Source organism: Convolutriloba macropyga, chromosome 2 (assembly GCF_964194025.1).
Source record: "Convolutriloba macropyga chromosome 2, txConMacr16.3, whole genome shotgun sequence".
NCBI lineage: Eukaryota > Metazoa > Xenacoelomorpha > Acoela > Convolutidae > Convolutriloba > Convolutriloba macropyga.
This window is the reverse complement of record NC_134469.1, coordinates 2,618,258-2,645,510: the sequence shown is the minus strand read 5'-3', so window position 1 is coordinate 2,645,510 and position 27,253 is coordinate 2,618,258. Positions and strand designations below refer to the sequence as shown.

The 27,253-nt window shown below is 35.5% G+C and overlaps 1 protein-coding gene across 1 annotated transcript in view; it reads right to left on the bottom strand.

The window, feature by feature from the left end:
- The window catches only part of LOC142335564 (uncharacterized), a 172,451-nt gene that overhangs the window by 10,077 nt on the left and 135,121 nt on the right, over positions 1–27,253 (bottom strand). Inside the window, exons 17-18 of the mRNA XM_075384102.1 lie at positions 4,405–4,761; positions 3,798–3,964 (exon numbers count right to left, since the gene is read on the bottom strand). Of these exons, the coding sequence (XP_075240217.1) occupies positions 3,798–3,964; positions 4,405–4,761 (524 nt within the window). The remainder of the gene's footprint in view (positions 1–3,797; positions 3,965–4,404; positions 4,762–27,253) is intronic.

The window sequence follows — 27,253 nt, the reverse complement described above, 5'->3', positions numbered from 1 at the left end:
ATATATATATATATATATATATATATATATATATAACATCAAACTAGATTAGCTAGCTTCAAATGGACGAAAAAGTTAGATTGGCATCCACAGCTTTATGAGTACTACCCCACATTCCCGACTTTTAATGAGACCGCTCCCAACCATAAAGTAAGTACTCTGACGGGACCGCGACAAACCCATGAAAAAATTAAAATTAGGTAATTACTGTGATTCTTGACTGTGTATTTATAGTCAAGACTGACCCCGTGCTCTAATAGAATTTCCCATCTTTTCACATGTAGAGGTCTAGGCCCCACGGGATGTGCTCAAAAATGATGATTGTATGAAAGCTAATTTAAGTTCTGATTGAAAATTTTTCTTGAAAGACTAAAGAAGACAAAATTTTTAGACAAATTTTTTCAGCAAGTTATTTAAAGTTGATTCGAAAGTCTAGCTCTTTCCTTTTCACGATTTTACGATAGAAAGTTTAGTTATCTGCAGGAATTTTCCTGACTGAAAAGCAATTCTGTTTTTTGTGCACAATCTAAAACAATTTAACTCTGCACTTTTTTAAGCAGAAAGATCTGTGCTAACGCTTCATCCAGAGTTTACTGTTGGAATATACAAAATTTCAAATAAACTTTGTAACCAAGTTTTTTTGATAAGCAATAATCTTTCCGTGGCATATCTCAACCAACCAGTTTGCTACAATCTTGAAAAAGTGAAAGCCGTAACTGTTATTTGCTACATATGTACAGTCCTTAATTGAGAAGCTATATATAAGTTGCAATTTTCTCTATATTCAGTTTTAAAATAGGTTTTATTGGTATTGTGATATAGTGCTATTTTCCGGTATTTTTGATTTAGAACCAGTTGTATGGGATATCTGAACTGTGAATCTGCAAAAGATTTGATCAGAATGTGCTTATTTGAAAAAAACGTTGTCATTATTTTGTTTATTTTGTTTTGGAAAATTGTTCAAGCTTGGTTTTTTTTACCTTGCTATACCAGTTTTCCTAGAGTTTATTTGAGTAACTCCGCCACTGCCGGTCCCCAGCCCGGAATGAAAAAGGAGGAGGGTTTAAACCACACAGAACATACTGGAAAATCTCAAAAAGTCAGTCTTTAACTTGACTTGAGGAGATTTCCGACAACCTATTTTATAAATTTCTTCAATTTCTACAGGTATTGTATGAATTTGTATATTTTAAGGACCTGAGAGCGAAAGCAATGGTAAAACCTAGCTTGGCTCATGAACATAGTTATGAATTTTCCCTAATTCAGAGAAGATCAGAGTCTGAATCAGAGTCTGAATCAGAGAAAAATCAGAGTCTGAATCAGAGTCTGAATCAGAGAAAAATCAGAGTCTGAATCAGAGTCTGATTCAGACAAAAATCAGAGTCTGAATCAGAGTCTGATTCAGAGTCTGTATCAGACTCTGAATCAGAGGAATTCAGAGCGAAATGTGACCTGAATCAGAGTCTGAATCAGTACTGATAATTTCTGAATTTTACTCTGATTCAGTACTGAATTTGCTTTTGAGTTAGGTACGGGTAGTAGCTCGAGCTTTAAAAAAGAAACTCGAGTTGGTTAGAGGGTAGTTTGATTTGGACGAAAGTTTAAAATGCTCCGGATTAGTGCTGAGTAATTCAGAGATCTATCTAAGCTTTTCTGACAAGAGCTCTTGCAAAAAAATTATCCTTTGTTAAAAACAAGAACGCAGTTGTGTAGAACTTCGAAACCTTATTTTCTTCTAATTCTGCAATCAATTTTCAAAACAATCAAACAGTCCAATCAAAACTAATAATACAGATTATTAAAAATTTGAAAAAATTGAAACAGTCAAAAAATCTCAGTTAAGTCTTTAGTTTGGACAATTGGACAAGATTATGATTTTCTCTGGCGTTATGATAACCGATTCACTCCTTCGATACCCGTGTTGCGCTGAGTGGAGTTCATAATTCTAAGCAGTGGCGCACGTGTTGTTCCTAACAAATATTAAAACTTTGAACACAAATTGAGCGGTGTTGTTGTTCAGTGGTTAATGACATAAACTACATGCTAGTAATTTAACTTGTGAATAAGCAAGATTGGCAATAGCAGAACTCAGGCAAGATTTGTGAAACAATTCATTGAGAAACATTTTTTTTATTGCCGGGGGGCAATAACTTTTCTGTTATTGTCGGGGGGCAATAACAGAAAAGAGCCGAATGGATTTGAACCAGGAACCACAATAAAAATTTTGTCTAGAAACTGAGTGCTAATGGCCAATAACTGACATCAAAGATGGCTTTGAAAGTCAGGAGAAGAAAGCTATGCTGGTTACGTATTTATCAAAACAGAGAACGAAATAGCGGTCAGAGGATCTGATCTTTGGATGAGCTTCATTAATTTGAAAGTTGTGATAAATGGGGTTAGCAAAAACTTGAAAACAAAATTCACAAATTGGCTGAGAGCACTCTAAGTTGACTCGAAGAGGCTCAAAGTAAAAAAAATGATAATTGGATCGTAAAACTGAAGTCATGAAAAAGTCATACAGTTTTCATACCACCGAAAATTAGTTTGCCAAAGACCATATTTTATAAGTTTGTTCATAGAAAATAAGGGTCGCATAATAGCCATTCAATGAGAAACGAACAAGTGTTTAAGAATTAATTATATTGAAACTGAATTAGTATAAATTACTGATGTGGTTGCACTTCCAACCAGAACCTCGCTTTGCTGTCTCTTGAAAGACATTGATAAGTCGAACAGGACTGTACGGTGGTTGGAAGTGCATATGCATAATGAGAATGATCAGGGTGAGAAAAGCTGACCTGCATTTCGGGGTAGCTGATGATCAGCAAAAATTACTTGAAAAAAGAAGCGCTTTACATATTACAAGGTCAACAGGAGCACAGTGAATCATTGCTGAGAGAAACATGGGCGGCAGTACAAGAAAGCTGAGAAATCGGAAGACGGGAGACTTCAGGTTCTCAGCCCGAAAAACTTCTTGTACCCAGAGAACTGGATAACTTGGGGGCCAAATCACGGGAGGTCATGGAACTGGCTCAATCAATCTCCTGCTACGAAACCTCAAATGTCCGATGACTGAAAACTGGTGTTCAGTTAATTAATATTAACTACCAATAGGAGGGGCCAATGAAGGTTAATGTCAAGATATTTGAATCTAATAGATGTCCAAGGAGTCAGAATTCTGCTTTGTTTTGTTATTGACTGTTTTCTATCACTCCTTAATTCGAAGTTTTTTTGGAAATCATGTAAAAAAAATTCGCGTTGACTTTCAAAACGCATAATTTTTTTAACTTTGGCTCTGGATCCTTCTAAATTCTTTAGTGAGTCTAGCTTTTGTTCTGTTCGGTCTATGCTATTGTCTAGGGTTGTGAGCTGCTTAATGGTCTGATCTAGAGTCTGCCAGGTATGGCGCTCAGATCGGTCGAGTCTTTCCCGTAGTCTGAGTCCCTTTGGCCTGGCTCAGGATCCGCCTTACGTTCTGCTCGGTCTGACCCATCGTCTTTTTTTATCTGGCCCAGAATTGAGGTCTCTTTTTTTGTGGTCCAGGGTCTGGTCATGTCTCTGTTTGGACTGTTTCAGGGTCTGGGTCTTTTCGCTCGGGGATCCAAACTCGGACCTGCTCAGTCGAGTATCTTTGGTCTGACCCAGTATCTGGGCGTGTTCGCAGTGGCCTACGTGGCTTAGGCTCTGATAAGTTCCAGCTTTTTTGACTGAGTCTGTTTGGTCTAAAAGAAGGGGCTGGCTCTGGTTCTGTTCGGCTTGGGCACGTTAGGTATAGCCCAAGGTCTGATTCTACAAACCTGGTTTTCAACTTCATCGACAATTTTGTTGATTTGGATACCATGCTGCAATAGAACAACTTCTAACTTGTCCAAATGAACGTTTGAAACATCTGAAGTCCACACAACGCACAAGTTGTCTCCGGTGTTCAGAATGACCTCTGGAGCTGTCTGCATTGACTCAACTTCTAAATACGCCGGGTAATATAAAAAATGGTTCGTTCGTTTAGAACGAGAAAGTTTCATTTATTTGAAAAGGTGAGCGGAGTGGGGGGGGGGGGAGGTGAGCCGATTTGGGAGATTAGTGGAGTGGTGAGGGGGGGGGGGGGTGAGCCGATTTGAGAGGGGGGGGGGGGGGGGGGTGAGCCGATTTGAGAGGGGGGGGGGGAGGAGGTGAGCCGCCGATTTGGGAGATTAGCGGAGTGAGGGGGGTTTAAGCGATTGAGAGGGCAATTGAATAGTCGATTTTTGTACATGGTTGTCACTCTTCCACTCTTCGTTTTTGGTCTTTTTTGTTTCCAGAAGTAAATGAAATTGGAAAATTGTTTCAGATAAGCAACTTTATTTCAATAAATTACCAGAAATTGTTGCAAAAAACAAACAAGAAAGTACTACGACAAGAAATTACTTGTGAGGAGAAATACATTTGCAGTTGAGAAGCTGCTCAGTTCGAAGTCACTGACTGTTTTAACCTTGACCAGGTAGACAGTTCCATATTTAGCCAGATCAATTGACACCTCCAGAGATCCAGGCGAGAACCGAAGAGGAAACGTGTTTCCATCCTGGTTCTGAAGCACTTTTTGTTCTCCGTTCTGATTGGTCAGCCCAGATTGTGTTGACGTCTGGAGAGCTGATATGTCTGTGATGTTCACAATTTCGAATGTGTTCCAACCCCCTTGTAATGGAGGTGTTACTGAAATTGTGAACTTTCGGCTGTGTACATTTTGGTATTGTGATGCATCAACGTTGAAAGGTTTCAGCGGTTCTAGGCAATTAAAATTGCTTCATTCTATCTCTCTCAATATCCTATTATAGCTTTTCACATTATAGCTAGGTAAATTTGACAAAGTTTTAAACCTCGAGTGTTCCATTATTTACTATGTGAGTTGATGAAAATTCACACGCAAGAAACTCGAAAATGTACTTGTCAGTAAACATATGACATTTTATGCGGTTTGGTGATATTACCACTGTGACGAAAACTCTGGCTCGCTGATGAATAAAAAGATATGAATAAGGGGGAAATGACAAACTTCAGTCGAGTAATCGTCATCAAACTTTTTTTCGTTGCAAAATATTTCATAAAAGAAAGCCTTTTCTGATATTCCCCAGTCAAAAAATAGTAGATAATTTGTTTAAATTTACAAATTAGTTGCTGATGACACAAATTTTTTCCATTTTAGCAGAAACAGTGTCAACGAACTGGACAAATTTGTTTCTGAGAAACTGAAGAAAACAGATAATTATCTAAAGCAAGACAAATTAACCATGACTACCGGTAAAACTGAACTTCTTTGCGTCTCGAAAGAAAATGAAAATACTGATCCAATAGTTTTCCGGGGACAAGAAAACTACGCCACAAAGTTACTGCAGATAGTTGGGTATAGCGATTGATTCTAAATAAAACTTTCATGTACAACTCAACAAACTCCTATCAAATATGGCCGAAGCGATTTGATCCATATATTTTACACGTTATCATTTATCTCTGAAAGCATGATTGATGCTATTCAAATCTCTAGTACTTTCTAATTTAATTTTTAGTGCTCTAATTTTTTCAGAGCTAATTTATAAACATTTTACAATTTTTTCTTTAATTTATAAATGCAAATATATAAATTAACGCAAAAATTGCTAAAGTTTTTCATATTATTGCAAAAACAGGCAAACTTTCTATGAGTTAACACAAAAGTTTTCTAAGTTTTTTTTTTTGCAAAATTTTTTAATATAGTTCATTGTTTTCGCAAATATTTAAAATTAATTTGTAAATTTTTACAAATTATCCACTATTGTTTGACTGGGGAATATCAGAAATTGCGTGCTTCTTATCATTGAGAAAATATGAGATGAGAAAACGTCCAAACTATTCAGTACTCAACAAAACTTGTGCTAATCCTAATGAAATGACCAATCTGTAACCAGAAGTTTTTCACGAAAAAGGAACAACTAATAAGTTTTCAAATAACATAATTTAAGCACAGTTTTACCCCTGCCACAGATTACCTTAAAATTTTAATGGCACTGAACTAACTTGAATTTTTCACTGCGTGTAGTAAACAGTTTGCAATTGTAGTATTACGAGAGCCGTTACAAATGAACGGATAATTAATCCCGCATTAGAGCGAACGTATTTAGGCGCTAAATAACCATTCTTTCGCCGCGCGCTAAACAAACTAACGCTTATTAAGACTACCAGTACACAAGTATTTAAACAACTCAGTTCGACTTATTTAAATAACACAACTTTAGGCCTGGATCTCCTCACTTATATCCAGGACAGAAAATGTACGTTGTTGAACGTAGGCGGCCTGTAAAACCACAGTTTCTTTTGATTTAAATTACTTCTGCTTTTGACAGTTGCAATGCAGATCTTTCCCCCCAAATTCAATAAAGATGAAGCAGATTGCTTCAGGGGAAAAGACAATAGAGTCTCATAAAAAGCCCCCAAGAAAACCATAATTGTTGCGGTTTTAGAAAAGGGGAAAAGCAGAAAACAGGCGCCTACGAAATCAATAATTGATGCTCTCAGCTTTTTAGATTTTTATTATTTTTTGGAGTTTCAATAATTTTTCCGTGAGACTAAAAAATAGTTAATTCTCTTGCCTTCTCGGCCAATAGGAAAATTAAGAAGCACCTCACTATGAACGTGAGTTTGTGATTCGCTCCCTATTGGCCCAAACGGAGCTGAGAGGAATTAATTGTTTCTCTCAGCGAAGTGGGGCGGAATAAAATTAGAGAGACAAATAACAGAGCCAACGACGAGCAGCAGACAACTGCTTCATTTTTCTTGCAAATTAAATTCTTAAAATTAAACAGAGAAATTTTATTAAAGATTTCCAACTTAGCAAATTTTCCAACAGAACATACTTGTGAGAAGTCGACTGGAAGAAGTTTCAACGACGCACTCACTTAACAACAGCACAATCAAGTAACAGCTCAACCCGGTTTAATACTACTCAGTGTAAGCTTGTTCATTTACACTATCTATTTAATTAATTGAACTTTTCAGCCCCCCAACTACTTTAAATTGAGACTTATAGCACAGACAGGTCTTAGGCATATATCTTTGCCTTCGATTTGTTATATCTTTTGTCAAGTTTGACTGGCATACATAAAGAGATCCCGTATTGTGTGATCTGTAGCAGCCCAGCCAAAATTTGATAACTGGTGCGCCCAGAGGAAAGAATCACGCCTGAATTTTTGTTTTTCTATCCGATCGGATTAAAATAGTAAAATAACCACTAGCACAGAAGTGAAAGCAAACTAATAGCCAAACAAATAGAGGAATTTATATCAAATTTACGGCCGAAATACAGTAAATTTACATTAAAATAGTAACAGGCAACTGATTCTTTGCTCTTGTAAAATTGTTCTGACCCAGGTGGGGGTAATCTATGTCCAATTTTTAGTTTATTTATATAACAATTGAAGTACTTTTACATTTTATAGTCAAAATTTAACCAAAAATCATCCCCCCAAAACCTATTTAGCCTAATTTTCACCTAATTTTCATCAAATTTATGGTTAAATTTTAGTATTTACACCTTAAATAACCGAAATTCAACCAAATTTTATCTCCCAAAACATATTTAATTTGATTTTAACCCAATTTTCACCAAATTTATGGTTGAATTTTAGTATTTTAACTCTAAATATTTGAAAGTTATACAAAATTCATCCCCCCATAACCTGTTTAGTCTATTTCTAACGCGATTTTGACCAAATTTTTGTTTAAATTTTAGTATTTTCACTCTAAATAATGGGAATTTATACAGAATTTATCCCCACAAAACTTGTTTAGTCTATTTCTGACCCGATTTGGACCAAATTTATGATTAAATTGTAGCATATACACTCCAAATAACCAAAAATTATCCAAATTTCACCGCCCCAACACCTAATTAAACTAAACTTTAGCCGATTTTCACCAAATTCACAGCAGAGTTTTAGCATTTTCACACTAAATAGCCGATTTTTAACCAAAAATCATCCCCCCAAATCATATTTAGAGTAACATATGTCTAATTTTTACTGAATTTTTGACCAAAATATAGCATTTTCAAACAATTTAACGTAAATTTAACCAGAATTCATCCCCCCAATACGTGTTTAGTGTAATTTATATCTAATTTTCTACACATTTAAGCACACGTTGTTGCATTTTCACATTAACTAACCCAATTTTGGTTAAATTTAAGCCTTCCTTAGTTGAATATTCACTCTGTTTTATCAATTCCTTGACTCGGGTGGGGTAACATTAATCAAATTTTAACCAAATAAACATCATTTTGACCTAAATTCTCAAATATTAACCAGACTTTAACAAAATTAACGTCACTTTTATCATAATTTAACGGATACTAATCACATTTAAGCCTCAAAAACATCATTCTTATCCATTTTTAACCAATATTACTCAAAAAAATAGCCATATTAACGTCATTTTTACACAAAATTAGTAAATATTAACCAAGTTTTGACCACATAAATCTCAATAAGGATAAAATTTAACAAAGAATAACGGGTTTTAAACTAAATTTTATCCCCCCAACATAGATTTTTAGCCTGAAAATAACATAAATTGATGAGAATTCCCCCATTTTAACCGGTTTCACAAGTACAATTTCACCAATAGAGGTTTTAAACAGTGCATGGACCAAATTGGAATAGTTATTGTAGAACATCTTAATCTAACAGCAATAGAAAACACTAGAAGGGGTAAAATAACACGGTTTATTACTGACGGAATTACTTTCTTAGCTATTTTCTACGTGTTTGAACATAATTCTCCCGCTGATTTTTGTATAACTTAGGCATCTGAGAACCCTAATTTTCAGAATTTACTAACTTTGTTAAAAAACTAAAACAGTGTGATCGAGATTCCCGCAGAAAATTTAGCCAATAATTAATTAAAAGAGCGTAAACTAGCCTTTTTAACCCAATTTGTACACCAATTTATCATAGAAAAGTTGTTGTCTCATGTTAAAATACGGTCATTAACAGACTTAAGCACTTTAGAAACAATATTTAAACACAATAATAGCTACAAAAATACTACTACTGATGTACTAAACATCCCGTACTAAACGTTTTTTATACTGTCTTCTGTGTAATTTCATACAAAAATACATTAATAAAACAACAAAAACAATTGTTCTATGTTATTTATATGTCATATATTAAAGTAAACGTTCAAGATCTAACTATAAGTATTAAAGTACATAACAAAATAGGCAAAGTTTCATATTATTTAACTGACCAGAACAGAAATTTTTATGCATTTACCATCACTCTTCTAGCGAAACAGAAACTGAAATCTACATAACTTACAAGTGGACCAACCCAAACTTTAAGGAACTTTTGTGTGCTCTAAGAAATCAGAACAGTGTGATAGAATTAGCATAAACGCTATCATCTTGTGTGTGGATGAGCCACCAAAACAAAATTTCCCCGTTTGGTTTACAAATCTTAAAAATCATTAAAACCAAATACATCAACGTTTCTCCTGACGATCCGAGTTTACCAGATAGAGTTAAATTACTTATAAAAACAGAATTTGTCACACAAATTATATTTTCAAAAATAAACAAATTTCACCAATACTCTGTTGAATTTAAACACTCTGAAAGCACTTATCCTTGGTTATTAAATTTTACCGTTGAGCAAACCGATATTTACTCTTGGGTTGAAATTTTTAGCACTGATAACGGCAAAAACTTTGAATTTAAAATACAATCATTAAACGGTCCTAAACAAATAAAATTCATAACACAAAACAAACAGTTCGACTTTCTACTTTAGTATTAGTGTTTTATTACTTAATTGTTATAACAAAAATATTTTCTACACTAATTACCCAAACTAATAGTACTTTCGTATAAAATATTCTTTTTATATACTAAAACAAAACATGGCAGCGAACGTTGTTGCGTACCCCGACATAGCGTTAGAGAAATTTACAGGTTTAGACCCATCTGAAGATGCCCAGGAATTCTTTAGTTTAATACAAAGAAAAATCCAATTCTCACTAGGAACAAGAGATCCTGCGGATGCTGATTTGCAAGCAGCATACGACGCTAGACAAAAAGCATTGTTTGGTTCGGTTTTGCGTGGGCCCGCAGCCCAATAGTTTAAAACCTTAGCACCAGGTTTAGCATGGAACGAAGTTAGAAATCAGTTCATTGACCGTTTTACTGATGCAAAAGACAAATATAGAAAAAGAATTGAAGTCGAGAGTATTAAAAGGCAACCAGATGAGTTGATAAAAAGCTATACACACCGAGTAACAAAAGCAGTTGAAAAAGGATGGCCAGATCCAGATTTTAACAACGACCAGCGTAACGCTAAGTGTATGGAGTACTGTGTAAGAGGATTAACGCCACCTGCACTCAAGCAAAAGGCACATCAGCGGTTAATAGAAAACCCAGCTACAACTTGGCAACAATTACAGGATCATGTAGCAACTAAAGACTTAAGTTTTTCTGTTAGCAGTGAATTCACGGGTACTGCCTCAAGTAGTATCGACAATAAAATAGAAATAGAAGGGTTAAAAAACCAACTCACAGAAATTGCAAATTTAATGAAAGATCATAAAATAAACGCCACATACAACAACGACAATCCCAGATTCAAACAAAACCAGACTAGATTCGGCAAGTTTTGCAAACGTTCAGGTCACACAATAGCTTTCTGCTTTAAGTAAAAAGACTTTAAAAACGAAAACCGAAACCCACCTCAACAACGAGAAAAGTTCACAGATAATTATAAACATAGTAGGAGCCATTCACCAGGTCAACAAAATTACAATTAAACAATTATGACAATCGGAATTCTAGGGACAGACAGAGAAATAGTTATAACCAGAATCAATCCAATTATCGAAACAACTCTAGATCAGACTACCGACATCGATCACAGTACCCATCAAACTCTTCAAACAATTACCGATCATCTTCTTACGATAACCGATCACAGGAACGAGACAATAACCATCGAAACAACTCTTACAGAGATAACAACAGGCAAAATGGTAGGGATAGACAAAGCAACGGTCCTCCAAGATCAGATAATCGATATCGTGATAGGAGTAGAGACCTTGACCGGGATGGGATACCTACTAGACAAAACAATAATACTCATTCAAGAGATAACAGTGAAGGGCGAAGCCCTCGAGTTCACTTTAACAGTGAAACTTCCAGAGAATATTACAATAATGAGAGTCACAACGACGAGTATTTAAACTAGACAGGTCTCCGTTCATAAACACTACTGATAACAAAGCAAGTTACTCACATATTTATATTAATTTATACCAATCCGTCGGAGACAAAAATAAAAATAACGGCTTAGAAACACTGTTTTTATTGGACACAGGAGCATCAAGCTCTATAATTAATTACCACACTTATTTTGAACTATGTAAATTACAACACATTGAGATGAAAGCTTCAAAAAATCATACTTTAGCGGTTAATGGTGAGAAACTAAAACTTCTAGGTCAAATTACTTTCAAAACTTCTTTCGACATTGAAGGAAAGTATCAAGTGGAAGTTACCACATGGGTTTCAGCCAAAGATGGTTGCAAGCCGAATTTGTTGGGAATGGATATCCTTGAATCTACAGTAAAATCTTTTGACCTAACCACTCCAAAAATTGATTTAAAAACTTACCCTGAAGTAGCCGTCACATTATCTAGATACCAAACGAAAAGCTATCCATACATTAGCTCTTACAAAATTGTAACTCTTGACCAGCAACTACCATTAGCACCAAAATCAACTCGAGTAATATCAATTAGACCTCCGAATGAATTCTTCAGAAAGGAAACCTCCTTCGTAATTGGAAGTGAACTGCAACCTCAAGGAATTTATACTTACAACGTTCAGTGTTTTAGAAAAGAAAAGGAATTACCAATAATGCTAAACAATCCTCAAAACAACAAGGTTGTCATCCAAAGGGGTCCTATTGGGCACACTTTAGAAGACATTGAAATTAGACAAGACCCAGAATTTTCTGTAGTTGACAACGTTGCATTCATAAACCACCTAATGAATAGTGACACTAATTGAGATCAAATATTCCATGTTAGTGAAAAACAAGGTCCAAAAATTTCAAAAATTCAAAATTTCTTTGCAAGCAAAACTCCTGAAAAACAAAAGAAAACAGAAAAGCGAAAAAGGCAACAAGATTTTACCAACAACTACGAATTAGAAACAGACTTTAGCGACGACCTCAAAGATCTTAAGCCACAATTAGAAACAACTGATGAGAACATCAGACCCGTTGAACTTCCCAAAGAAAAACTTAACAGATTTGACAAAACCGATCAAGCGTTTCTCAAAAAATTTGATTTCAGTCAAGCTGATATCAATGGCGAAAACTTAGACAAGTTACTGAGGACTTTAACTAAAAATAAAGACGTTTACTCTCAAAACAAATACGATGTTGGAAAGATAAAACAAAAGTTTCATGTTAAACTTTTACCTAATTCAACTTTGACAAAACAAAGACCATCCAAAGTACCATTACATTATCAGGAAAAACTAGAAAACCTTTTGGAACAACTGTGTAAAACAGGTATAATCCGGGAAATGGGTAATGATAAAGAAATGGGATCAGAATTTATTAATCCAATCATAATCCTACCCAAGGGGAACACAGTAAAACTGGTTATAGATGCCCGATATCTGAATTCAATAACAGACCTTAGTCGATATTCATGGCCACTAGAGCCAATCGGAAGCCTATTAACTAGACTTAAAGGTAATTTCTTCACAACCAGTGATCTTTGTTCAGCCTATAACCAAGTCCCTTTAACTGAGGAAACCAAACAGCTGGTAAGTTTTGTAATTGGTCCAAAGCAATACACATTTGAACGCGGATTTTACGGCCTATGCGGTCTACCTAATTTCTTTAGTCGTATAATGACTATCCATTTTGCACCATTAATTAGAAAAAAACAAGCTATAACCTACATTGATGACACCATCATGCAAGCGCAAGATGAAACCGAAATGTTTGAAATAATTGACAAGTACCATGAACTTTTAAGGAAATCAGGATTGAAAGCTCAACCTGAAAAGACTAAATTTTTCCTTAGGAAAGTACAGTTCTTGGGACATGTAGTAGGTAAAGATGGGATACAACCAGTCAAGAAGCGAGTAGCAGATTTAAAAGCACTTAAGTCGCCCGAAAACAAACGTGATGTCATGAGAGTTCTAGGTTGCTTAGGATTCTACAGCATGTACATCAAAAATTTGCATGTTGACTGCAAACCATTTTATGACCTAACCCGCACAGAAACTAAATTTGTCTGGACAACAGAACACGAAAAACTGTTTAACGACATTAAAAACAGGATTAGCGAAGATACTATCTTAGCAATACCTGATACTAAAAACCCTTTTCACGTGCATGTAGACGCTTCTTCTATAGGAGTAGGCTCAATTCTCGTTCAAGAATTTCCAGAAGGGAAACGAGTAGTGTCTTTTAACTCTAGAATTTACACTAAAAAGGAACAAAAAATGAACACCACAGCACGCGAACTTTGCGGTGTAATATCTGCACTACAAACTTATGAGCATTACCTAATTGGTTCTCCCCATCCAGTATATGTGTACACCGACCATAAGCCTTTAATGTATCTATGTGGTAGAAGAGGAAAACTCTCTCACAGGTTTTTTAGATACCAGTTAGTAATATCTCAATTTCAGAACTTGAAAATTATTTGGACTGAAGGAAAAAACTTAGCTTTTCCCGACATCCTAAGTCGCAATGTAAAACTTAAAGATCTGGACAAGTATCAACTTAAACACAAAAAGATACCAAAAGACATTAGTTTTTACGACGAGCTTGGTAACGAGGAAAAATACGTCATTTTGCGTGATAATGAAAAGGGACCAGCAGATGACTTCTTTCCAATCCTAAAACAAAGCATAACGGGTATCGACAAATTCATTTTCAAAAATGACAAAATGGTAAAGCAAAAGTACGACAATAATCAAAACAGACTTTGCTCAATAAACAATATTTCGGAAGATTTCTCGTATGGTTCATCAATTAACCACTATAGGCGGCACCGCAAACATGAAATAACCCCTGTATCAGAACAGGAGGAAGACGAAACGTCTGATCATTATACAGAAATTGATTCCTACCCTGATGAAGGGATAACCGAACAAAATTTTGACCCAATTTCGGAATTTGAATTGTTCAATGAGAACCAGTCACCGGAATTAGATTTTGACAAACTCTACATTGATCAAACTAATACCACAGACTCGGAGTACAGATTCCCTCTAGAATACGATAAAGTTTTTCTCGTAAAAAATAGCACTTGTATAGACAAAACCGAATTAGCAAAAAAATTTCCCGAAACTACAAAAATACAAGATGCACGAGAACTCATCGATAAACTGACAATTTTCTCTAAAGAAGTTGATTTAAATACATCGGTAATTTGTCAAGAACAATTAAAAGACCCAGTGATACAACAAATTCGCCAATTAAGGACGAACAATAACAAAGATGAAAAGAAAATTGAATTACGACAATCTAAAGCCATAATGTCATACATTAATAACTTTGAAAAACTGAGTTTTGTAGGCAACATCTTATGTATTCAACAACAAACAGACGAACCAGATATTGAATACTTAAAAATTTGTGTACCACTGTCTTTGTTCTTTAAAGTTTTTCAGCTAGCTCATTGTGAACTGTCAGGTCATGTAGGTTTAGATAAAACACTTGCTAATGTAAAACGATTTTTTTATTGGCCCGGACTGTATAAATGGATTGAAAACCTAATTGCTGATTGCCTTGAATGCCAAAAAAATAAACAAAAACGGAGAGACATCCACGAAGTACCTCTAGAAAAGTGGACTGATACAGTCCCATTCCCCTTTCATACGGTCCATATTGATCACAAAGGACCTTTAAATCCTCCATCGAACGGTAAACACCATTGTTTAGTTATTGTCGATTCATTTTCGCGTTTCATTCAAGTATACCCTGTACGTTCCACAGACGCAGTGGACACCATAAAAGCTTTAGAAAAGTTCATCTTGTCTTTTGGAATACCACAAAAACTTGTTTATGATAAGGGTTCGGCATTCATGAACCAAGATTTTGCGAGTTACATTCATGAATTAGGTATAACACCCGCACCTCGAACTGCTTATGCCTTGGACTAATGGTAAAGTCGAGATCCAAAACAAACATCTAGGAGCACATTTCCGAATTTTTCTACAACAAGCTCGAGGTAAATGGGACGAACTGGCACCAAAATTTGCTTTTTCTCATAACACGGTTCCAAATGCTAGTACTGGAATCTCACCTTATGAAATTGTGTTCGGACAAAAACCACAGATACCTCTGTCACTTAAGTTAGGACTTTTACGAAATTCACAACTCACATGCTCTTCCGAGTTTTGCAAAGACCTGCCTCTTCACAAGCATACCTTGCAAACTTCAAAAAATACCAAAATTGACAAACTTCTAAAACCGACTATTAACAATTCGTTGCTTATGCGAGAAAACCAATTCAAACAAATATACAATAACGCTTATAAAAAGAGCTTAGAAAACAATAACCGCGCACATAAACATAGAAACAAACACAAATTAGGCAAGCCACTTGAGGTTGGACAAAAAGTTCTAATGGAAAACCATCAAATTGAGTTAGGAAAGTCAAAAAAAACTACATGAACTAAGATCAGGACCTTATACTGTAGAAAAAAAACTAACCAATGTTAACTATGAATTAACTTTAGATAGCAACCCGGCCACCAGGAAGGTCGCTCATAGAAATCACCTAGTCGAGTACTACCCAGCTACTGAAACTATACCAGAGTTAACCCTAGAGTATGGTATAGATAAAAATAATTGTGACACATTTTATAATAATCTAATGACAAGTCAGATGAATAAACTCAATAGTCCCTTGACTAAAATCTCCTTCCAAAGCCCCACTAACACCGAATATTTCCCCGTGGATAATTTCATACGAAGAGACTCCCCTGTGCAGAACTTCGACCCCGACCGAATACCTACCAATTTCCATTCTGGATTCAACGAAGCAAGTTCAGGTGGTCGTGATAACCCACCTCCAGTCCAAACACACCTACCTAGCGGTAGTCGAACAAGAAGTTCAACTCCTTGCCCACAGCACAATTCTAGAATACCTCTAGACACTAATTTAAGTCCTCTCCGCCCTAATACATCGGAACAAGGACCTTCTAATTTACAAACTTTAGAAAATAATAATAATAATAGGCGAACTTCTAGTCGCTCGGCCAAGCCGCCATCACGCTATCAAGCCGGATTTACTTAACTTTGTTTTAGGTAGCAATAAATCCAGTCAACATTTACTGGCAGTGCCTATTACTACAACTCATAGCCTTAATTCCCGACTTGAAGCGCTAAAAAAGAACAGGATGAACAGATATCCTTGTTGTGAAAAACTCTATTTTTCTTATTTACTTATAAGTCTTTTCTACTTTTGTACTCTTTCTATAGTTATCAACGCTACTGGACCTCCTTTTGAGGATATTAATGACGTATCTAACAAGATTAGGGTCATTCATTATGACTGTTCTAAAATGAAAGAAAATAAAATGTATGCTTTAACACAAGTTTCTCCTTGCAAAATTACACCCGAAAACATTCACATGGTTGATACACATGTAACACTTTATCAACGGTCTTATCGGACCTTTGTTAAAGCTCTTATGTGCAAAGTCACTGCAATGCTCATTCGTTATAATTGTGGTTTGTTTTCCCATTCATCAATTGTACACAATGCTCCAATAATAACATACGATATTATTGTTTCACCCGAACAATGCCTAAATGCTAATAAAACTGGAAAAATTACTGTTACCGAATTTGACGATGATGACATGGAAATTGACATAAAACATGGAATAAAAACTGTCTCCTATAAAAACCAGGGAGTTGATCTTGAAGGTGATTCATCAACATCTTGTGATAATCGTGGTCAAATTAAACACTTCTCTTTTGAAACCCTGATGCAAGAAACTGTACTCGATATTGATCTTAATGACAGAACTGTCTATAACAGTCAAGGACTAAAACTTCCTTGTGCACTCTCAGAAGGAGGTTGTCATTCGACATCACTTGACCCCTTTGCATACAATTGGGAGGCACCGGAAAATTGTATAGTTACTAAAAGATTTTCACAAAACGCAAAAATGCTAAAACATGAAAACGATCTTGGTAACTGACAGTATTTCATAGTGAGTGATGAAAAACCGGAGACGCCCTATGAAGGACCAGGAACGTATTCTCCTGCTGAAATGGACATAAAAATTAGAGTAATTGATGAAAAAGAAAAGGTGTGTGGAAAACCAGAATTTATTTACAGAACAAAATTAGATTCTTTATATGTTTCTTATAAAGGCGGATTTAATATGAAGACTGGCAAATCTTATAAAACAAAAACTCAACAATTTTTTCATAAACTTCGTGTTGAACCTGACAATAGCCTAAGTGTAAATGGGTTAAATAGGAAGCCTTCAGATGAACAGATTCGAACATCCGACAACGGTTTTGTTGCATGGGAACACTTAGACAAAGACAAGTTAGACTATGATCTTAACCTTGCGGTAAAAATGGATTCTGTCATATATCATAATTACATGCAAATAAAACAAACATGGAAAGGTTTGGTCATAGAGCAATGCGAACTTGATCGAACTCAAAAACAAATGATACTAATGCAGGCTATCCAAAACAATTGTTTAGCTGGATATATGTTAACCGGCAACCGCTCGATGTTCTTAGACACAGATGGTAGCATAGGTTGGCTGTACCACTGTCCAAAACGAAACTCACCACTTCAGGTTCTTGAACAGTGTTATGATAGGATTCCTATTCATTATGATGGTAGGACAATGTTCGTCGACCCAATTACTCGACAAACCTACCCTTTTGCAAACGAAGTAGATTGTGTTGGAGGCTACAAAAATGCCTACCAATTAGATATTGATAATGAAAATTCATGGTACCATTTGATGCCAGCACCTGTTCCTTTACAACCGCCAAAAATATTCTCTTCAAGAGTTATTAGTTCTATTCCAAAATTTACCGGTTACGAATCGCAACGTGCCGGAATTTACACACCAAATCAACTTAAATCGTTTTGGGACAACATCTTGCATTCGGAAGCTTCAAAATCTGTTTTGACAAAAATTTCAAGAGAAGTTCTAGAATGAAGAAGCATAAACTATTCTCAAAAAGATATCTATGCGTCGGCAATGGGAATTAACAGACAAATTTATCTAGATTCTCTTCTTTCACCTACATTTTTTACAGACCAGTTCAAAGGCACTTTTGGAATCATCACTTTTTATCTGGAAAAAATTGGAGTTTATTTTGCTTGTTTCTTGTGCATAAAATTCTTAACTGATGTAATCGTAACAATCATAAGAGCGTTCGAAATCCACAAAATATCCAACAAAACAATGGGTTTTTGGAAAATTCTATTAGGAGCAATATATAATCTTTGTATCTTATCGTTCTTTACACCGGTATTCTCTAACGAAACCAAACCGTGGCCCCACAGAACAACAATCATTTTTTACCGCTTAGTAATTATCAACCTTACAGCACAATAGAAAAAACTTACAAATGCGTTGAGGATCAACCAAGAGAAAATAAAATTGATGAGCATTGTCATACAGAAAATAATAAAGTAGAATACCCAAATCTGGCGTCACATCAACCACAACCACAAAATGATGCAACCATTCGAAGTGTGGTGGCACCTCCTTAAAGCTGTTAATAAAAAAATCATCTTTTTCATAAAAAAATAATTTGTCTCAAAAATAAAAAAAATTATTTGTATTAGACTCTATAAGTCAATTAATATCTTGTTTAGATACACCTCAAGGATGCTATGCTATGCAACCCAAATTCATAAAACAGTCTAACGCTTTATTCATTCGATTTGGACAATACACCGGACAAATATTATCATCAAGTATTTCCGATTTAAAAACTACTGTAACTATTAGAGTTGCATCTTTCTACTTCAGTGACATTATAGACTTGGACGTACCGCATTCAAATTTTCAATAATTCTCATTGTTAAGAGCCCTGATTGATGACACAATTACTTTTGTAAACATTGGAGTCGAATACAAAATTGTTTCAAAGCGTCTGAAGAAAAATATTATTAGACTTTGACTTTTCCTGTAAGAGACATGTGTCGATTCCTTCCTTGCTTTTTATTTCTTATAATCCATTTTCAACTATGTAAACGCAACTATGTCTATCTAGCTATTGCCTGCACTCTTCCCCTACTCCGATTTTGCTTCAGTGAATCCGATTGATATATTATCTATAAATATCAATCGTTGTCAATAATCCTCTTTTCAGAAATAATTGACACACCCTTTTTTATCCTTTTTTTACAGCTACATACTTTTATACATAGTTTTGAAATGAAGAACAATAAGTTAATTAACAACTAAAACGCTTCCATTAATGCACTTTTTGTTTCAAGATAGACTCGTCACAATTTATCAAATAAAGAAAACTTTTGAAGAAAATCACGGAGACATTTTCCCTCAAATCGTTATAAATTTTGAGTTTTGGGACACTTGGGAAAACGATACTGTGATTTTATCCCTCATTCGTTGTATTGGAATTATTTCGTGTATTTAGCACAATTCGACCCTAATAGTCTGCCAAATGAGATAGATCAGCAACATGATTCATTTAACTAATAGAAACTTACAAATCAGAATCGGAAACCAAAATTTTGAGCTATTAGCCGTATACTATGTTTCCGCTATAAGTATAATGACTTTCGCTAAAAAACCCATGACAAATATTTACAGACTTTTAACTATTTTCATTACTCATCCTCAGTTCGCCGAATTCACCATTTTTCTAGCATTCAAAGAGAACTCGTTATTTCAAGTACAACATCCAATCTACATTGCTTAGGTATCATTCTAAACTATGATATTTGCAGTTAACAATTAATTTGTAGAGTTACAAAAAATTCAACGATCTTTTGATGCATACCCAACTCCTGTACCTACTATGCAAGTAACGCTCAAAGAAATCCAAAGTGAAAAAATTTGTTTAATAAGTATTAATCCTCTCTCAGTTCATTGGAAGTTCTTCCTATTTATTCTAGAAAATCCAAACTGTGTAACTCACAATATTTATTTTGATTGCCCAAAAACTGATTATTGCCAAAACGATTCAATCCTTAAAGAGTTGGAAACTATTAACAATTAAAAGTAGCAATGATATTCTCATACCAAAACTGCCTTATACATATACAATTTTTTTGAAAAATCATTTGTCACGACAAAAAGCAACAGAGTAATCCCACAACTAATACTCCATTTTGAATATTTAAACACTTGGACTGATGGAACCATTACCTTAACACCCTCTTCCCCCTATTGGACATTCTTTATAAATATATCCCAAGCTTGAAATGGTTCTAAAATCCCTTTTAATTTAGATCTTCTATAATGCTGTTCCACTTTGGTGAGCGCCTAGTCAAAGTAGAGTCCCTCGAGAGATCTTTCATTGAAACTTCCACAGCAGAGATTAAACCCTGTATAATTATACACTATACAGACTACGAGCTTGGATGTGAGGGTTCTACTCGAGTAACAATGGGAATGATGCACTGGGAATTTTTTCTTGCGCTCATTGATATCGAAGAGCATTTCCCAGTCAATTTGGGCGCTCTTCAGTAAAGTAAATTGTTTCACATAATTTTCCCCAAAAAATAATTTTTTTCCCTTGCTCATTATTCCTATCCTTTTTTTTCTGATCAATTTGCTCTTTTTCCCGCATTTCTTTTCAAATTGTTAAAAATACAATGATTTTGTTCATTGGTAAGGAAAAAGTTAAAATTGTTAACGCAGAAAGATGGTTTACTATCTGTTTTAGACAATATAAAGCATGTATCAAAATAACTTATGTGTTCCTAAGCACAGGTACCATTAATCATTATTACATTTATCCAAACGAGAAACACTGGAATTTCTTTTTTGGTGTTGCAGATCTAAATGTAACTATCCCCAACGAATTTGAACACCATGGATTAGAAATCGCACACCCAGATCTCTCTGATTTATCCATATAATGGGAAACATTTTGAAAATATTATCTCAGCAACCACAAATTGACTCAACCCCAAAAATCCAATGTCCTATTTGTTACCTCCCTTGTCGTCAATTTAAAAAATTGCACACAAACCCAAACGGTCAACCTCCCCATTTTGCTTGCATTCCCTGTAGAAATGAATTATTTAAATATTGGAACCAACCTAAATGCCCCATTTGCGTAACTCCCATTTATACAATCAGTCATTGCCATTATTTCCAGTGTGATTCTTGTCAAGAAATCAAAAAGTTATCCACTTGCCACAGCCACTTCAAAAGCCTACACCCTGAAAAATCAATTTGTTTGCAGTGTATGACCTTCACAACTACTAAATGCCCTTTATGCAAACAAACAATTGACCCAAACAACCCGTGGTAAAATCCTCAAATCAAAACTACGTTCACAAACAATCCAAAATGTTTACCCCCACTTTACTTGATTTTTTATTAATGGCCCTTATGATTATTGCAGCAGCCTTCTCCTTCGTTTTAACCGTTTTCCTCGTAGTTGTAAGTATTCCTTTCAACTTTTTGATGTTCATAATTATATTAGTAATAGACCAAACAATAAAATCCCAAAATAATCGACAACCAAATCCTCCAACCGTGCCAGTCCCATAATTCCTTCCACTAACAAGCTTTCAAAAATGAATACAATTGACACAGAAACCAATACTATAGAATCCAAACGGGTCTCATTAATTTGTTTATGCTGCAGACGTGAAACAATTGTTTTCAAGAAATTACACGAGAACCCCCCCTAACGAACAACCCCACGTAATGTGTCAGCTCTGTTACCAATATGTTATAAAAGATATGGGCTACGATTTTTGTCCTAAATGCTCTAAATTTAATGTTATCTTTTCAATCTTTAACTGGTTTCAATGTGATATTTGCAAACAAACAAGATTTCAATATTCTGTTGCAAAAACGTTTCATCACAGTGATCACAAGCCCGTCAACTTTTGTAAATTTTGCGTAGAAGACTATGAATTATGCCCTCGTTGCGAAAAAATAATTACATAATGCGTCCAAGAACTTCCAAAATTTTAATTCTTTTCCTGCTTTCATTTTTGATCCACTCGATATCCCTAATTCAATTCAGTTTTTACCAGGAGCAAATCACCTCCTTCACCCTAGTTCTACACTACTCATTGAATTGACAAAATGCAAACCGTAACATTGTTTATTCTTCTTTTTGTCCTCTTATGCGCATTGGCAATATCCCTTTTTATTAATCACTACCTCCTTTCCATTTTCTCCAGATACGGAAAATGACCAATCTAGACCTATCCACAAAAATATTTATCTTAATCCTAATTACCTTGCTTGCAATATCGTTCCTTATTAACCTCATCCTACTGCAGTTTCTCAGAGGTTTTCCTGTTTTTGTATAAGGAAAATAAAATAACAGTCACTCAATGGGTCTTTCACAATCCCTATTCCACGGTTTCCGTTGGTTCTATCCCCATAAGGACATTTTCTGCCCTATATGTTCACGAAAAACCGTTTTTGTAGAAAAACTACACAAGCAATTCCCCAAAGAAAATCCCCACTATGTATGTATTCCTTGCAGAAAAGCACTTTTTAAAAGATACCCAAACCCTAAATGTCCCATCTGTCTTCGACCTTGTCTTCCCGTCCTGATCACATCCTACTTCCGGTGCAATTTATGCAAAAAAATGAAAACAGAATTAGGAGTAACAAAACACCCACATTTTTCCCAACGTGACGAACACCGATTCTGTCGAGTGTGCATAAATAAGCAGAAAAAAAGTCCCATTTGCAAAAATTTTTTAGAGGACGTTGTCTAATAAACCAAAAACACTCAAGCCCAAACGATATTTTTTTCTCTTTTAACTTTTCCTCGGGAAGGGGTTACCTCAGCTTTCTCCAGCCTGCCCCCTGGCTTTTGAACCTAAATAATTCAGAACACTAACACGATAACTGAAATTTCCAAAAACGACCCGAAAAATTTCCTTCTTTCAGCTAAAGCAAGGTTGTCTCCCCAGCTGCACGGGTCGTTGCAGCCGTGTTAGTGTGACGCACGCCCCAAGACTCACACCTCCGGGCAGCGGAGAAAGACGTACTTGTGCCAGGGCTGCCCGCCTGGCATAAGTATTAAATTTTTTTTATTATTGCCCCCCTCCCTTTATTAAAGTTAACTTTGCATTTAGCAAAACAAAAACTTTTCTACCAAACTTTAATAACAAATGCATTTAGCATTATAATTTTTAAGTAAAGCAGCTAGCAACAAAACCTTACAAAAACATTTTTACAATAGAATACTTTTCTATATTAGCAATACATTTGCAAACATGAAAAGAAGCCATAATGTGTGATACTAATGACACAGGCTAATAATATCAAAATATTTTAGACCTCAACCACAAAATGAGCATCAAGCACAACCTCTCAAGTGTAATCGTCCCCGCTGCTTCACCATCTTCATCAAGCCAACAACCAACACTACAACATCAACAGAAACTGTCATCAACTCCGCCATTTCGACCAATGCGAGAACAACAGGACCAATATGATCCCCAAAACAACTGGCAAGTCAGTCGCAAACGACCCTACGAATTTCCAAACCAGTCAAGCCACGCTGATAAAGTAAGGAAATTAAGTAATATAAACGATCTAATGACTGATGAAGAAAGAAAAGACACAAAGAAATGCTTGGTGGTTCAAAAAAGCAGGGAGAATGAATTCAACCCTGAGAACCCAAGATTTGTAACGAATTTGAAATATTCACTGAAAACAAAATTCAACAGCTTCAAAATTGCAGATAAGGTCAAGATTCAAAACATTGCCACAGGTGAAGAATTATTTGCAAAAATTCGTGAATTACCGATCATACCAGACTTCTCACTCCCCGACAACCTCAACGTATGGAGAATTAAGAATAGGAATGATGAACAAAAAACCTATTTGGTTAGAAATAATCAGTTGGATGTATACGCAAACGTTCCCTACTCCGCAATCACGGCTTTTCCCACGCCATCTGACCATGTAGGAGAAATATCGAAAGAATCTCTGATATCTGAAAATTCTTAGTTCCGCCAAGAACTCTTCATTAAGGAAACCGAGTTACAAGAAGTAACAATAAAACTGGAACAACTTAGAGTGAAATTGGACAAGCAAGAAAAGGAAACAAGCGACGATTACTGGAGACGCCAGTACATAATCTCAAAACAGCTCGACAAGACTGAGGAAAGTAACCTCAAAACACTCAAAAAAGCATATGCACGAAAACATTTGGAAGTTACATCAGCTAACCAGAAGCTTGGAGCGGAAAATAAGAATTTCATTGAACAAGTCAAACAATTATCCGCTCAAGTAGATAAACAAAAGAAGAAGAACCGAAAACAAAAAAGGATAATCAAGGAACTATCAATTACAGAAAAGGATGAAGGAGACGAAGTAGTGGAAGTTGTTGATATCATGGACGACGGAAACAGTCCGGTACCAAGCCCAGTCATTTTGCCTCCAGAATTTTTTAAATAATGTAGCACAACATTATCGCCCTTTGCGATCAATTTTATAGCATACCATTATCACCCTTTGCGATTAATTTCATAGCTGTCTGAACTTGTAGTAACTCATTTATATGTTCCAAGCGCAATAAAATTATATACGATGCAGTATATTTCTTTCATTTAATCATTTTCTTTTCTATCTTAAAATCGGGGTGAGCTGTAGTATTACGAGAGCCGTTACAAATGAACGGATAATTAATCCCGCATTAGAGCGAACGTATTTAGGCGCTAATTAACCATTCTTTCGCCGCGCGCTAAACAAACTAACGCTTATTAAGACTACCAGTACACAAGTATTTAAACAACTCCAGTTCGACTTATTTAAATAACACAACTTTAGGCCTGGATCTCCTCACTTATATCCAGGACAGAAAATGTACGTTGTTGAACGTAGGCGGCCTGTAAAGCCACAGTTTCCTTTGATTTAAATTACTTCTGCTTTTGACAGTTGCAATGCAGATCTTTCCCCCCAAGTTCAATAAAGATGAAGCAGATTGCTTCAGGGGAAAAGACAATAGAGTCTCATAAAAAGCCCCCAAGAAAACCATAATTGTTGCGGTTTTAGAAGAGGGGTAAAGCAGAAAACAGGCGCCTACGAAATCAATAATTGATGCTCTCAGCTTTTTAGATTTTTATTATTTTTTGGAGTTTCAATAATTTTTCCGTGAGATAAAAAAGAGTTAATTCTCTTGCCTTCTCGGCCAATAGGAAAATTAAGAAGCACCTCACTATGAACGTGAGTTTGTGATTCGCTCCCTATCGGCCCAAACGGAGCTGAGAGGAATTAATTGTTTCTCTCAGCGAAGTGGGACGGAATAAAATTAGAGAGACAAATAACAGAGCCAACGACGAGCAGCAGACAACTGCTTCATTTTTCTTGCAAAATAAATTCTTAAAATTAAAAAGAGAAATTTTATTAAAGATTTCCAACTTAGCAAATTTTCCAACAGAACATACTTGTGAGAAATCAACTGGAAGAAGTTTCAACGACGCACTCACTTAACAACAACACAATCAAGTAACAGCTCAACCCGGTTTAATACTACTCAGTGTAAGCTTGTTCATTTAAACTATCTATTTAATTAATTGAACTTTTCAGCCCCCCAACTACTTTAAATTGAGACTTATAGCACAGACAGGTCTTAGGCATATATCTTTGCCTTCGATTTGTTATATCTTTTGTCAAGTTTGACTGGCATACATAAAGAGATCCCGTATTGTGTGATCTGTAGCAGCCCAGCCAAATTTGATACAATGCAAAAATTTGACAACGATTACTCGACAGAAGTATGCCGTGTCCCCCTTATTCATGTCTTTTGTATTCACCATTGAGAAAGAATTTTGGTCACAAGGTGGTAATTTCACCAAACCGCATAAAATGTCGTATACCTAACTGGCAAGTACGTTTCCGAGTTTTTATAATTGTGTATTTTCTTCAATTCACATAGTAATTAATGGAACACTCGAGGTTCTCGGACGATGACGGTGAGAAGGGGGGGGGGGGTTTGTGGTGGTGATGATGAATGTGTTACTGGTGGTATTGGTAGTGGCGGTGGTCGCGGTTCTCGAAACCTGAACTTTTGTGATCGTATTTGTCAAATCGTGGACTGTTGCGATCAAATTTCTCGAATCGTGGACTGTTGTAATCATGTTTCTTATTTCACGGACCGTAGGGAAAATGGTTCTCGAATTATCAGTTGTGAACCTGTTCCTCGAATTGTGAACTATTGTGAAGAATACACTTGAAAATGGGACTGGTGTGAACAGGTGCTAGGACAATAGATCGAAAGACAACAGATCGAAAGCGAAAATTGGGACAATAGATCGAAAATTAAATTATTCAAGTTGCGTATTGGCCAATCAGATTTGAGTGCTCATTTATTATACAGCATATAAAATGTTCTATTGTGCTATTTCGTTCGGTTGTGATAGGTTCATATCAAGTCCCACGGGCCGCTAAGGCATGGCCATGGCGCACGCGGCATGGCCATAATGTGGTAATTATATTGCAGCCCGCAGATAATGCTCAATTTCAACCAATAAGAATTGAGATTAATTTTCGATCTATTGTCCCAAATTTTCTGTTTTCGATCTGTTGTCCTTTCGATCTGTTGTTTTGCCACCGTGTGAACAAAGTCCCCGAACTATTTGATTGTTGTTAAGAACAACCTTGTACATTGAACTGGCATTTACGTGCGAAAAACTTGCCAAAAAACTGCAATTATAGATTACCAGATGCGTTCCTATAAATAATTACAGTTTATGGATTATCCTGAAGATATTTATAAATATTATAAATTTTACATTATCCGTTGACTAGGGTTTGACTGCCTTCTTTATGTTGCTTGATTCCATTGAAAACAAAACATAAGCAGATGAAATCATTTAACAAAATGTAACAAAATGAGTGAATTAGGAAGTACAATTATTATTTTCTTTAGGAGTGAGTTGTAATACTCCTGTCCTTTGCGAATTGTAGCATCTTCGCTTTTCATTTTCCCTCATAAATAGTCAAAATTAATTACAAAGATAATGGTTTAAGGATTGTTTCTCGAAGAAGTTT